Source organism: Xylocopa sonorina, chromosome 16 (assembly GCF_050948175.1).
Source record: "Xylocopa sonorina isolate GNS202 chromosome 16, iyXylSono1_principal, whole genome shotgun sequence".
Lineage (NCBI taxonomy): Eukaryota > Metazoa > Arthropoda > Insecta > Hymenoptera > Apidae > Xylocopa > Xylocopa sonorina.
Window position 1 is genome coordinate 2001851 of NC_135208.1, and position 15604 is coordinate 2017454.

A 15604-nucleotide genomic window follows, 5' to 3' on the forward strand; every position below is an offset into this window, starting at 1 on the left:
TAAGCTTCTGTGGTTCAACGCAGAAATCTCATGTGAATGCGATAGAACTAAATTAAAAATTAAATAGAAATAGAGAACTATTCTATTTCAGTACACGATAAAAAAGCTATCCAATTTAAGTAATTTAAGGAATCATTTACATGCTTAAATATTTATAAAAAAAATTGAAAAGTAAAGACTTGAAATTATCTTAGAAATTTTAATTCTGCGCTCTGAGACTTTCTTCGAAGCATCTATAAACAAAAGCATAAAAAATAAGTTAAAAAATAAGTTAGCTTCGCAAACTTTTAAGTCTTTGTTTCTTAATAATTCGATTAAAAATTCCAACATTATCTTTTATGTATCTCTCTCAAAAAATTCGCTAGCTTTGGATCAACAGCAGTAGACTTAAGCCTTCGTTCCAAGGTCTCAAAGTCTATTCTCTCAAGCCACGTGGCTGGATCGATTTCTTTCAAGGGCAGAGGGCAGAATAATCGTTCCACAGCGGCGCACAAACCGCACCAGGCTCGAAAATTCAGCGGCTGGTTGATTTCACCGATCATATCTTTCAAATACGCTTCTTCTTCCACAGTTAAAGGCTTTCCAATCACATCTTGAAGAGCTTCGTGAACGTCGTTTGGCAAAATATATTTGGTACCTCGCATCGCATCCTTTTGGAACTTATTAAAAGTTCTGCCAAAGATCAACTTCCTCCCCGATGAGACGAAGACGTGTTTGCTCAGATAGTCCAGAACTGTTAATCCTAATGAAGATTTGAAATTATTAAACTTCTCTTCAAGTCTTCTTTTAAGTTACATAAACTTGAACATAATCAACTTTACTTTGTAGTAAGCTTTTTACAGCAATATTTCTTAAAAAAAGCTGCAAAATTATATACAAGTAGACTTTAGTAAACTTGGAGTTTTAGTTATACTTAGAATTTTAATTAAACTTAGTTAAACTTAGAGTTTTAGTTCAACTTAGTTCAATTTATAGTTTTAGTTAAATTTAGTTGAACTTTTTTGTTAAGAAGAGCCGCAAAATTATATACAAGTAGATTTTCTAACAGTTCTTAAGATATTAAAAAACCAAAAACTATTTATACACTGTCTGTACAAATATCACAAATAAAAAAATCTTCTTCTTGGTGAAATTTATTGAAAGTTCTACCAAAGATCAATTTCTTCTCTGATGAAACGAAGACGTGTTTGCTCAGATAGTCCAGAACTGTTAATCCTGATAAAGAGTTGAAATTATTAAGCTTCTCTTTAAGTCTTTTTTTAAGTTATATAAACTTGTATCAACTTTACAACAATATTTCTTAAAAAGAGGTGCAAAATTATATACAAGTAGACATTAGTAGCAACTAAACTTAGAGTTTCAGTTAAACTTAGAATTTTAATTAAACTTAGTTAAACTTAAAATTTTAGTTAAACTTAAAGTTTTAATTCAACTTAATTAAACTTAAAATTTTAGTTAAACTTAAAGTTTCAATTCAACTTAGTTGAACTTAAAGTTTTAGTTAAATTTAGTTAAACTTAGATTTTCAGTTAAACTTAGAATTTTAGTCCAACTTAGTTAAACTTAAAGTTTTAGTTAAATTTCGAGTTTTAGTTCAACTTAGTTAAACTTAAAATTTTAATTAAACTTAGAGTTTTAGTTCAACTTAGTTAAATTTATAGTTTTAGTTAAATTTAGTTGAACTTAAAATTTCAGTTAAACTTTTTTTAAGCAAAATTATATACAAGTAGACTTCCTAACAATTCTCAAGATATTAAAAAACCAAAAACTCTTGGTACACCGTCTATACAGACATTACAAATTAAAAAAACTTCTTCTTGGTAGTAATAATTGATTCTGTTACTTGTAAGGAAAATTACAAAAGTAATGTTAGTATTAAAATATTATTTATGAGAGATAACGCCTCCAAGAAAGAACAGATAACCCATCAACTTAATGTATAGGAATAGAATGGTCTAAAATCATGTTTTCTACCACATAGATCCAAAAATCCTTAAATGGAATCCTTAAAAAAAGTCAGAGGGAGGATAAGCTTCTAAACAATTGTAAAAAAAATTCTATTGATTGCTTACCATGTAAACTTACTAAATTACCAAGAATTTTTAAAGTCAGTGAGAGGATAAGCTTCTAAATAATTGCAAAAAAATTCTAGTGATTGCTTACCATGTAAACTTACTAAATTATCAAGAATTTTTAAAGTCAGTGAGAGGATAAGCTTCTAAATAATTGCAAAAAAATTCTAGTGATTGCTTACCATGTAAGCTTTCGCTACCAAGAATCTCAAAACGTGACGATTGACGAGAAAACACGCGTGGTTTATCCACTAACGTAGGGTTTGACGACTGAGATCGCCCAGAACGTGAATAATTTTCGCCTTTCACTCGCAAAGCTTCCTCGAAGGCAATTTTCCTCTGCAATTTCAAAAGTTAATTTTGAACGTGACAATAATAAAGAAAGTATCCTCGAAAAAATAGAGTCCTGATAATTCTATGACTGAGTGCAAAGTATAAACGTGCATGTTTTCAATTTTACATGCGCTTCGCAGAGCAATCGTTTAATGAAATTAAAATTTAAAAGCATTCTCACTCTGACGGAGAACTCTGCCTCCACTTTGTCGTTGTCTAATTCTCTGCACAAATGTTTAAGAATGTCTGCGTCGATGAAACTGGAAAGCATCACTGATGGTGTATTACTTTTCGCGCAGGAGGTTGCTGGATTCTCTGATTCATCGTTGTTCGTGTGAACTCTACAAAAATAGAAATGCAAAAACAGTGAAGCTTTTCACAAGATATGTAAATATAAAAAAAAATATATGAAACTCTGGCTTACGATGTTCTCCTTGATCCATCTCCTATGTGCGATATTTGAGTTTCAGCTGGTTCGAATAAATCACGTACTTCTGTTTGCTGTCCATAAGTTGATCCTCTTCTGCACTTCCCTTTGCGTAATCGTTTTCCTCTTCTACGGATAACTCGTTCTTTGCTTGGTTCATCTGCTGTATTTTCTTCCACATTTTTACTGTAATTCTATGACAAATTTATTTATTAATTATTACATATAATTTATTTATTTTCTATTTATTATTACATACAATTTATTTATTTTTTATTTATTATTATATATAATTTATTTACTATTTTATTTCTTTTATTAATTTATTACTTTGCTATTCATTTTGCTATTAAAACTATATGTTTTAAATGCGTGGAAGTTTCTCATAGTCTGGTTTCTTATTACTAATCGAAGCCTCTGGATGTAGGCTGTGTCCAATATGAATAGATTCCAGAGATAAAGGCTTCGTCCTGAATTTGGCCATGATTCGATGGTCAACCAGAACTTAGTTTGTTGAACAATAGCTGGCAATATTATTATTGATGTTTGTTTTTAGTTGTTAAGCTATATCATAGCTAAAAAAACGCTGATAATCTATTTTTACTGAACACAGACCACATCTACAAGTCTCGATCACTAATTATTCGCTTTACAATCTTAAACAGTATTTTCTTTCCCAATATAGTGGAATTTATTATGGAATTTTTATGAAATTTATTGAATTTTTTATGAAATATCGCATATTTTGCAAGTCTCATTTTGTGTACTCAGATACACAATTGTAATACATTTTAATAAAGAAATTTAATATAAATTTTGTTGCATGTAAGACATATAAGATGTGATAATTAAGATTAATAGAGTTAATCTTATTCCTATAAAATTTCAATTTTGTTTCTTTACCCATAAAGCAGATAATTGTTTCTTAAATGTACGTATTAATTTAAATTTGTACACATAAATAATAAATTGACGTGATAATTAAAATTGAAATGGTTAATCTTATTCCTATAAAATTTCAATTTTGTTTCTTTATCCATAAGATAGATAATTATGTTTCTTAAATGTACGTATTAATTTAAATTTGTACACATAAATTTAGGTAATTCAAGCATGATTACCGATTTATCATAAATGTCTACATTTGGCAATGAATCAGGCACCACATCGATTGCTTGATTTGGAGAACGCATACGATGTTCGCTCGTACATCTTGAAATTGGTTTGGATATGAAAATTTCGGTTTTTCGATAAGTTGGCGGTGGTTCCAAAGTCAAGGCGTGCCAAGTGAACGTTTCGTTTTCCTACAAATAAAATAATTTATTGTATAACGAATGATCATAACAAAAATTTACATTTTCATAAGTCAGTAAAATATATTTTAGTTTTCGCTACATTCGAGTTTGTTCAAGAAAAGTTAGATATTACATTAGAATATCGATTAAAGAAGCAATGGTTGCTGCTCCAAAAACTTTTCATTGGCATAATTTTCGCATTTTGTGCAAATTTCTCTGAAAAGCATGTCTCTTAAGTAAATGTAAATTATGTAATCGAATAAATCAAAAAGGATAACTAATGTCAGTGCATATGTAACTTTTTCAATAGATTACAACCTGTAAGTTTGCTCTCAAATCTAGAACTAACATAGTGCGTTGCTGCGGGTTACAGATTACTGGAAATTCTTTTTGAGTTTGTCTGTTTGTCACTGCAGGGCTAACGACACTGATAAGCGTTGGTGCTGGAGTCAGTGGCCTCGAGTCTGTCTCAGTATACTTCCGGAATAATTCCTCAGGGACAGTAGAGGCATCATTGGTTACGCCTGCTCCAAGATTTCTACGTGTATTGGTAGTACCATTTGCATCTAGCGAATTTGTCTTAGTCATGTCCATTTCTTCCAACAATGATAATGCTTTTCCTTCGGTTGCCTGTGGAATTAATTTTCTACTCAGTTTTCTTGGTTTTTCTAGAATATCTGAATTTAATACCCAATGTAACCACTTCAAAAATTTAAAATACAATAATAGGTATATTTACGAATTGAAAATTATTATAAATTTATTTTCAGGTTTTTATTAATTCTCATTTATTTGCATAATTGTAAAAGTCTTGTAAGGTACACTGTTAAGACGAAAATTGAAAAATTTTGTTTTTTAATTGAAGAACTGTCCTACGTGTAAATGGATATACTCTGCAGTACAATGTTTCCCAAACTATATTTTCTAACTGTAATCCTTTTTTGCGGATTTGATTTATATTAACAGAAAAAATACAAAACTTTACAATGGATTTAGTTTGTTATATTTTTAGTCACATTTACTTGTGACTCATTTCAAGTCAAGTAACTTTGTTCTTCGCAAAAAATTTGATTCTTAAGACTTACAGTGCTTTCAAAAAGTACATTTTAACTTTTAATCTCCTACAGTAAATAAATTACATACATATATTCAATACTTTATATATGTAAATGACAAATTTGTCAATTATATAATATTAACAATACTTTTATTTACGATATAATATTTTAAAAGGATAGAATACCACAAAAGTATACAAAAGCAATTCATTATCAATTAAATACGCTGTGACAAAATTTGAAATAATTTTAATAATAATATCTTAGAAATGATCATAATTTTTACCCATGAATACTTGGCACGCCGGAGAACATCTTTTGCTTCGCAATCTGCTGGATGATTACACAACACAGAGCAGCCATAAGGATAAGGATTGAAGAGCCCTGAGAAGGGTCTCAGGAAAAGCGGAGCTGGTTTAGTAGAACCCGAAAGCTCCACACGCTAGAACAAATAAAATATTTACATTTTAATTTCTATATCGCTTCCATAAGTGAAGTTTTTACCATTACAATATCTGCTTATTATTATTATTATTCATACATTATATATTATATTCACATATATTTCTCTTTTAAAATTTTCAGGACCTTTTTTCAAAAGTTTCAGGGACCAAAATTTTAGTGACAAAGTGAGAGGTATTGGATGAGGTGAATCTTAATTCCAAAAATTAAAAATCTAAACAAATTCAGTAGACAACATCTAAACAATTCATAATTTGTAGCTAAATCCTTATATTCAAAACAAATTTACTGTCGATATAAATTGTCGAAAAAATACAATATTATTACTCGAGAAATAAGGAAATTTTATTATTATTATCTATCAATTATTTCGTACAAATTACTGTCTTAATTTAAATACTAATATAATTCATAATAGTTGCCGTTTGTAGCTAAAATTAGTGAAAATTTTGCTCCAGAGAAAAAAACTCCTTCCACTAGCACGTCTGGGTTGACACTGCGAGAGCGCGAGTGTAATTTTTCCCTCGCAGCGTCGCGCGCAGCTTTCTACGTGCGCATGCGCGCGCAGCCAAGCGCCACGCCGCAGGAATTTCAAAACGCTAAGTTCCATGCAAAGATATTTCTTTTTTTATAAACTGGGAAATTAAAGGAAAAAGAACTCATTATATTAATATCATGTAGAAATATGGGGTGCTGCAGTTTCACAGTGCCTATACGCGGGCTACCACAGTAAAAAATTATTATTTCTTGAAAAAATTGATATTTAAATTTAACGTAGCGTAGTACTCTCGACATTTTTTAAAGAATTAGCAAAGAAATTTTCATTTTTTCAAATAAAATACAAAATAATACAGATGAAAAGTTTATACGCTGAATTCTTTAAGATTACAATTATTCTGAATGAAAAAGTTACATACAAAGATTTTTCTTATTTTTTTCGTATGCTGTGGGATAACTGCTGACATTAAACTTAAGAAATATATATTATATCTAAATAATATAATAATATTAATAATAATGTATTAATATATTAATAATAATATAATAATATTAATAATGATATATTAATATATTAATAATAATATAATATAATATATTAATAATAATATAATAATATTAATAATGATATATTAATATATTAATAATAATATAATATAATATAATAATAAGAAAGCATTAAAGGAGCAAAAACTTATTATATTAATATCATGTGGAAATAGAGGGTGCTGTAGTTCCACAGTGCCTAGTCACAAGCCACCACTAGCCAATAATGCTCAGTATTCTATGTATTGCACTGAAAAATTTTTGTCAATATCTTGGAAGCTAATAAAAACCTGAAATTAAAGTTCCAGATTTTCTATTCATCCCTGCACTATTTCTCTATTTCATATCAATTGGAAAGTATATATTTCTTGAAAGAACAGTCGTCGTTTCTTTTCATCAATTACAAAAAATAGAACAAATATGAATTTAAATAGTTGAGACAACATTCGAGCAGCAATTCTTTCATATCTCATACAGCAGATTTGTTGTTACTCTGCTGTACAGCGTACCATGTTTTCAATGCAGAATTGCAAGCAAATTCAGTGTACTTAATTCGTGTTACTCAATAAAGGATAGAATAGAAGAATATCGTAGTTACAGTTGCGTATCCTGCAGACGAATAATCTTTAAAAAAACTTTAAATACAGACATTATTAATAAAACATATATATAGAAAGTTTTTGACAGAAACAAAAACAAAAAAGGAATGTGTTTCTTTATAAATAATATATAATACATTATTTTTAATAAATACCTTTGATTTAGGTCTCTGAACTGGTCGAATACGAGCTTCTAAGAGGCCTGTTGCACTTGCGATTCCTGGCATTATGTTGCATAAAATAAAAATAATGTATTAAACTATGTATTACAAACACTGGTTGCTGGGAAGCATCGTTGCTAACGTGAATTTGATTGGTCGATTAATGTAGGCAAAGAAGGTGACTTATTTATCTGCAACACATTTTCGATTATAATGGAAAGATTCAATTTATAATTCTTATTCCTGCGTTATTTATACTTCGATATCAATTAGAGATCTCATCAGTATATATAATTTTCTATTATTATCGTAACTTTTAGCTAACAATTTTTGAGAAAGAGTAAATTAAGCAAATGCAATTGGTTTTTTGTTAATATCTCTCTAACATAATAGTTTTAGACTGTACATTCAATTTGATTGATATTTTGCAAATGTACAGCACAATTTCCTATAAAACAGATTTGTACAGCTTATTAATCGCATCACTATGCTACGTCGATAATACAGAGAGTGATATTGCAATAGTAAAACGTTTTTAACATAATTGTGGCCCCTAATTCTCAAATTGCCAAATATCCCTTTATCAAAATATTGTTTTTATATAAAAATAACTTGGTTTCAAAATGTGAGCCAGATCGAAGCATAGAAATTTTGAAGATTCTTTAAAATGGTAAACATTTTTCGCATAATTGTGGCTCTTAAAGTTCAAGTCACCAGAAATCATTGTCTTTATATAAAATGAAAGAAATACTACTGTGCTAGACTCTACTAATTGTAAAGACAATAATAAGTAAAGAAAATAAGTAATTGTAAAGACAAGTGTATTATAACTTATATTGGAAAATACGAAATAGAAATGAATTAAACGTAATTATTCATTCTTTATTATTCGACAAGAAGATATTTCTATTTCTGTGAATACTAAAGAATAATAAATTTATTATTTTTTAATTAAACAATTATATTCATTTATGTTTATCGTATAATGTAAGTGGTACTCTTAAATGCTAAGTTTTCTCCCCAGCATTTAGATCTTAATCAGCTTCTCCAGATGAGGATCCTCTTGAACATGTCCAACGTACTTTTTCTTATATTTCAGTCCAGTTACCAGAGTAGAGCTCTTTGGGAATGCTGTTTTACCATCGAACATTGTATCCGTATCTGAAATGATATTATATTCATTTATAATCTATAACTTCTTAATAAATTATATTTATTTTTATATCTTAATACATATTTGTCTGGAATACCATAGAGAATGGTATTTAATTAAACTTAGTTAAACTTAAAGTTTTAGTTAAATTTAGTTAAACTTTGGGTTTCAGTTAAACTTAGAATTTTAGTTCAACTTAGTTAAGTATCATTTCATATTAATTATATTATTTCTGCATTATTTTAGTTGAAAACAATGTTTTCAACTTTATAAAAATGTTACGAGAAGAAATCAACTTCAGTTTTCTTCTTTCTTGCCTGACAAAAAATGCAATGTTTAAAAAAATAAAGAGGGTGGTTGTGAAAATACAAGCTTCGAAATAAGCCAAAGTAAAATATTGGGCCATGTTTCTTCATTATACAATAGTTCTGCACTTATGAATTCGAATTATATGATAATTATAATTTTATCAGTCGTTAGAAAATTAAAAAGTGTATCTATTTATTTGTATAACTTTGTATAACTTCGATTAATGTTTGAATGGAAGACTGATAGAAAGCTTTTGGAGTTGATGTCTAAGATTTAGTTTAAGAATCGAAATATTACAATTTATAATCAAAATTAAGAAATTTAACAATCCAAAGAACAAAATAAATAAGGCTACAAAAAAAAAAAGAAAAATATAAATAAAGCTTGCAAAGAAAAAATTGATTCTAAATAACTTTCTTCACTTAAAATAAACTTTCTTAGATATTAAATAATCTTTAAACACCCAAAAAACAAAACGAATGAGGCTACAATATAAGAAAAATAAAGCTTGCAGAGAAAATTAATACTATACGAGTATACAGATATAAGCTTTTAAATACTTTTGCAATTAAAATAAATTTTCTCAAGTATTAAATAATCTTCAATATATACTGCAGTAGGTGTTTGCAAAAACACACATTATTGAAGAAGAAAACTCTGCTCCTTGCAGCATCGTTTTGTTAATCTGTTATCAATACTTTCTGATGAAAATCTAGAAAGAATTTTTAAAATCGCTCACCTGGATGAAACCGTGTATATTCATAATTAATATGCAAATTCTTTGGTAGATCCATGGTACGCATAGCATCTAATGGTGTTACATTGCCCACAGGCGTTTGGTAATATTCTTTCAAGTCACCTAGAAAGTATACAATACGTGAAAATATTTATACAAAATGTTGATAAACATTTATGTTGTAATGGTGATATAATTTAAGAAAAATGTAAATCAATCGATGTTACACAGTATGGTAGAATTAAGATAATGGAACATTTGTATTCGATGAAATTAATATTATTTAAAAAATCATTATCCGAGCTAATCAAACAATACAACATTAATAACAAAACATAAAGCTCTTATCTCATAAAATTTTACTGCATAATATACTTCGCATCCTTTTTAAATTCTCAAAATGGACTTGAGCCACTTTTAAAATAGAAATAAAGATTTCTAAAATCAAAATCAGTTTGTATTATTCTATTAACTACTTAATTTTTATTTTATAAAATCTCAGTAATTTTTAAGTATATTATTTACAATTTGCTCAAAAATGACGAATTAGGTAACATTAAAATTTATATTAAAAATTAAGAAATATTAAAATTTATACTAAAAATTAAGAAATATGCTGTATCAATTGCAAGAAATACTAAAAACGTGCAACAATATTAAAACTTAAATTAAGAAATATTAAAATTCGCATTACAAATTAAGGAATACTAAAATTTGAAGTAAGAGATATTAAAATTTATACTAAAAATTAAGAAATATACTGTATCAATTGTAAGAAAAAATAATGTAGAAACTTAACTATTTTTTAATACAAAATCTACATTATTTTTTCTTGTAATTGATATAGCATATTTCTTAATTTTTAGTATAAATTTTAATAATAAGCTAGCTTGATTTTTTTGGAAAATGGGCTTAGGCCACTTTCAAAATAATTACATGGTTTATCTTGATTGGACAGCATTGTTGATTCAACAGAATTAAAAGGGAGGCGAGCAGTATAAATTACCATTCAGTCAACAAGACTCGTAAAATTATAATTTGCACTGTTTTATTTTGCTGACTCGACCACCTAATTCAACTAAATTTAATCAATTATATCTGTCTTAATAATCAGCTATTTTGCTGTATTTATAAGAAATCTTGAGGCTTGTATATCATTTCAAACTGTTTTCCAATATTGGCGAGTGTCCATGATCTAAGGATTAATTGAAACCATAGAAAGGTAAGAACGATGCAAATTTTCCAGGAAACTCACCAATTGTTTCAATGCTGTATAACACAGAATTCATTATGGGATGTTGAAGATCATTCTCGCATGCTAAGAAGAGATTGAAACGTTGCAATGGATCATCCACTTTTGTTTCGTTGGTCGTAGAGATCTGCTGAGATTCACAAATTTTGTCTATTCTGTCGGAGACATCTGCTGGTGGATTGTACGCTTTCTGATATCTCAAGAATCTAAAACAGGGAGTCAATTTTTTCTAGAATCCAAAACAATTGGAATCGTATTTTTATTTAAACCAAGCAAATTTATACTTTCATGAATGTACACTATAATACCATATTTACATTCTGATATAAAAGTATTTTGCTGCAATGAATTATTCTAATGCGTTGGGTATTTTATTTTTGTAGACTTAAAATTAATATAGCGAATTGAAAATGTTTTCTTAATCATAGATTCGATATTTGATAAAAATCAAAATAAAAAAACTATTTGTTTTTCATTGGAAATTGTATCTTAACTAATTTTTATTTAACAATTAATTTACACTATATTAGTAATTGGTTGCGTAATGTTCTTTATTCATATGATGCATAGTTATAAATATTATGGCGAATCATAAATCATAGTAATAACTTTTACTTCAAAATTAATAAAAGTTTAAAAAATAAAATATTAAGGGCAACTTCATAATATTTACAATACTATTAATACCACCATTTAAATTATTTGATATCAAAAGAGAAAAAAAGTAAAATGATATTTTAGTAAAACATTAAATGAAAAGAAATATTTTATTCACAAGAAATCGAAGCATTTTTATTTGTAAAAACTTTGCTTCTGTTTTTGGCTTAATTCTGTAAAAGATACTTTAATTTTTTTTATTTCATTACAAGATCTTTAGTGCTAATTTTAATAATTGCTGTACAATTCAACAATTCAATTCTTATATTTTAATATGCGATAATATTTAATTTTTTATTTCTGATAGCCAATACAAGATAGTAGATTCTATAAAATAAAGGACTATCGCACTCTTTATTTTTTAAATAAATAGAAATAATTAAAATATTGAATCACGACTTATGCAAAAACTGACATATTGCAAAAATCTACAAAATTTCTGTGAAACATTTTTACTATGAAAGATAATAAATACATGAACTTGAATATAAATTATTCTTTGTAAACAGATTTAGAAATTAGTAGCTTAAAATTACAATTTCAATTTTCATAATCAGAATATAAGTATTGCTGAAGGAAACAGGAAGTCTTAAAAGCAAATGTGATACTTGTTCTTTTCTTTTTTACTATAAAAAACAATCGACGTAAAAAAAAAAAACATGAAACTTGTTCAAAAACGGTAATTGAAATTCGTTTCCATTTAAATATTATCAACGTGATTAATATATTATTTCTTAATCAGTAAAATTGCAATAAACCTTCTGTCGTCCTCAAGCATTGCATCAATGCATAAATAATCGATCAAATATAACATTCTGAACCAAATTCGCCGCGCGACAAAAAGGTCGAAGATGACTCGAAGGCTGCGCGTAACCTTGGGAACCTACATTTTTTATACCAGTATATTATTCTCTATTTATAAATCAAATATACGTATTCTATCAGCTCAAATAAAAGAGATATTCATACAATTTTCGTAGTCAAAGATGAAGCGCTGACCACGTGCAAGATCGCTTAACAAATCCCTCCAAACTTCATAATCGACGACTGGCTAGCGACAGACACGAATCTAGATAACCATTCAAAATTCTATTATTTACAAAATATCTCATGTTTACAAAATTCGTGTATAAACGATCACTCGTTTATAGCTCAAGCATTTTTACTCATTTTCAATGTTTTAGCAATCAAAGATGAAGCGCTGACCACGTGCAAGATCGCTTAACAAATCCCTCCAAACTTCATAATCGACGACTGGCTAGCGACAGACACGAATCTAAATAACCATTCAAAATTCTATTATTTACAAAATATCTCTTGTTTACAAAATTCATGTATAAACGATGAATCGTTTATAACTCAAGCATTTCATTACCCTCCGTGTTAGTAAGAATTACGTTGGACTTATAACCCTGGGACAGCTTGTACGTGTCACCAGTTGTTCCTACGAGCATGTTGGGGGGGTACATACCCGATACCAGACGGGTTCTCGAGGACTATCAGTGCTTATCGATTGTCAGTGATTTCGCGTGTTAAAAATCAATATCGCCGCCTGTGGATAATCTGAAAACGGTACGAACAAAACTTTTTGTATCGTGCGAAAGGACGAAGTGCGGCAGGGGAGGCTTCCCTTAGAATATAGGGGCAATGGAGCGTCGATGGAGGGGGGGTGGGGGTAAGATCGATGTCCAACGACCGTACAGTGGTGCCCCCAGTTATATTTTCGCAGGATACAGTTATGTTATGAGCAACATTGGTCAGGAACGAAGCCCAGAACGGTAAAACCCCGTGGCTAGGCGAATAGGCGAACTGTTCGCCTCGTATTTACATTTCTGCGGTTGTTCGACGACACTTGGCAGAAACAATTCGATTCTGTAACAGAGCTGCGATCGATCTGCGCGTGGAAACCGAGATGGCGTGCATTTTAATGCCAATTATTCGGAACGTACATTTAAAAATGATTTATCGACGAGCAGCACGGTATATTTGTTTTATTCTGCTCTCGTTGCGTGCTCTGATCTGTGTTTTAAGAGATAGACACACGATAGTTTGATAATTGCAAGATTTTTATTTTTTGCAAAAGCTAAAATGTTCTCTTTATTCGAAAATCAATTCGAATTCTAAGACTTCCTCAATTAATATTAAAGAAATTGAAAAATTTACTTTTACACGTGAATAAGTAAATTTTAATGGATTTCATATATTTTTTAAGAGATGAATGAGTTTCTTGAATTTTCGTGATCAACTAAAAATCTTCTAAAAATATAACACAAATTAACAATAAAATTAATTCGCAGAAAGTCTTAGATCTGAATCAATTTAATGTTAACTCTTTATTAAAGTATTTTTTAAACATATAATTAATCAAGGTCGATATAATCATGCGAAAAACTTAAGAATCATACATTTAAAACCCAATACTTAGATTTCGCGAGAATATTTTCTCAAGTTGCAGTTGATTGTACAAAATGACATCCAGCGATACAATTTCACTGTCATAACAAAACCTAATATTAGATAGAGATAAGAAGCAACTTACTCACAGATTTCGTTTAATTAAAAGATAATACGAGCATTTTTCAGAATACTAAGAAAAAAAAGTTTAAATAAATATCGTTCGCGTAGAAGAAACGAAGAACGTTCGATTTCAAATTCTAACGATGTTTATAACATATCTCGTTTCATCTTAAATCGCACGTATCCGCGAAAAGAAGATACCACACGCATGTGTCTCTCGCAAAAGAGCTGCAACTGAAACCTTGGGGTGCTGCGATCGCGTTCGCCAGTCCTGAGAAGCAGCGAACGGCGGCAGCTGATTGGTCGCCTCTCGAAGTGGAGGTGGTAAATGGCAATATGGCCACAGTGTGTCCTCTAGCAGTTAGGCAGCAGCCCAACGTAACGCGAATATTTCGATCGAATTCGTGTCGAAGCGGATCAAAATTACTCACCCCTTGCAAGAGAGCGATCTGTTCTCGTCGTGAAACGTGTTTGGCGCCGGTTGTTTCTTCGCCTTCTTGCTTTTGAATCGTGCAACATCGTATCGCAGGTTCGTCTGTAAAACGACGATGGTCTCGTTAGTGGTGGTCGATCGCGTGTCAAACATTCTCACTCCCGATTCGGAGGGTCGAGTGACGATGGTGTCCGTTAAGTGTACGTGAAGTGTCTGCACTGACCGTGTTTACGACGAGCATTGCGGCGGAACATTTAAAAGGATTCACGAGTAAACCATGCCTGATGAGCGCCGCCATCTTCTGCCTTGTCGTCGTAGCGGACTGCGCGGATGATCGGTAGGGGTCGCCTCGGGCGGCTGCGCTTGTTGTTTCCCATCGTCCGCCATTTTACGGTCGCCATTGAGAAGTGAAAACCCTCCTAAATGTTCTCGAATAATAGCGGCCTCGCCGTGTGATTTTCGGTGCTGAGAGAGGCGCGCCGCCGCGAGAAGTGTTGCTAATGAGTGTACGGTGTACGATGGAGAAGCCATGACGCATCCCTCGCATCAAACGAACGGCGCTAGCCTGGAGGACTGCCACACGAATTTCTTCGCACTGGTGAGTGATCAGTGAGCCTACTCTGCATAAGAATGGTACCGCGTATTTACGTCTGCGTACCGCCTCTGGTGCGGGACCAGCGAGATTTCAGCGTGCGAGGACCGCTGGCCAGTTGTCCAGCGATCGTTTAACGGTACTGCGTAACATCGCGAGCAGAAGTCGCCCGGGTTAACCTATATATCGGTGAATTCCCGTGGGCAGTGCTCGATCGTTCGTTGTCGACGTCGGTGTTGTGTATCGCGGCACTGCCCTCCCCACCCCTTCCCTCCTGCTGTATATATGCCATGTATATATGCGTGTGTACCTCTAAATATCCATACTTAAAATATGTACGATACATACGCTCTTATGTATCGTTTTCTATGTACCAAGTATGTATATGTTACGCGAGAGGGTATGTACGTGCACGCGCGGCTGGTACGCGCGTGTGTCAGTGGGATTTGAAGTTTATACGAGCCAATGTCATGCCTGATTCACGTCGTCCCTGAGTTTTCCACT

The 15604-nt window shown here is 30.7% G+C and overlaps 3 protein-coding genes across 4 annotated transcripts in view; 1 reads left to right on the plus strand and 2 right to left on the minus strand.

Moving 5' to 3' along the window:
- Positions 1-329: 329 nt before the first annotated feature.
- On the minus strand, positions 330-7526 carry LOC143430969 (uncharacterized). Its single transcript, XM_076907452.1, has 8 exons — positions 7446-7526; positions 5472-5627; positions 4446-4757; positions 3954-4136; positions 2830-3026; positions 2587-2746; positions 2255-2411; positions 330-742 (listed from the first exon to the last, which is right to left on the minus strand). Exons 1-8 carry the CDS (start codon positions 7515-7517, stop codon positions 330-332), a joined length of 1650 nt encoding a protein of 549 aa, XP_076763567.1. The 5' UTR covers positions 7518-7526.
- Positions 7527-8432: 906 nt separating this feature from the next.
- Mrpl50 (mitochondrial ribosomal protein L50) lies at positions 8433-14836 on the minus strand. Its single transcript, XM_076907423.1, has 5 exons — positions 14732-14836; positions 14507-14610; positions 10905-11107; positions 9653-9772; positions 8433-8612 (listed from the first exon to the last, which is right to left on the minus strand). Exons 1-5 carry the CDS (start codon positions 14804-14806, stop codon positions 8479-8481), a joined length of 636 nt encoding a protein of 211 aa, XP_076763538.1. The 5' UTR covers positions 14807-14836; the 3' UTR covers positions 8433-8478.
- Skd (mediator complex subunit skuld) overlaps positions 14747-15604 on the plus strand; it is a 50119-nt gene continuing 49261 nt past the window's right edge. The window contains exon 1 of one of the 2 annotated variants that reach the window (XM_076907394.1): positions 14747-15106. In XM_076907394.1, the coding sequence (XP_076763509.1) occupies positions 15038-15106 (69 nt within the window). In that variant the 5' untranslated portion in view covers positions 14747-15037. The remainder of the gene's footprint in view (positions 15107-15604) is intronic. The other variant, XM_076907393.1, reaches the window with a different exon arrangement.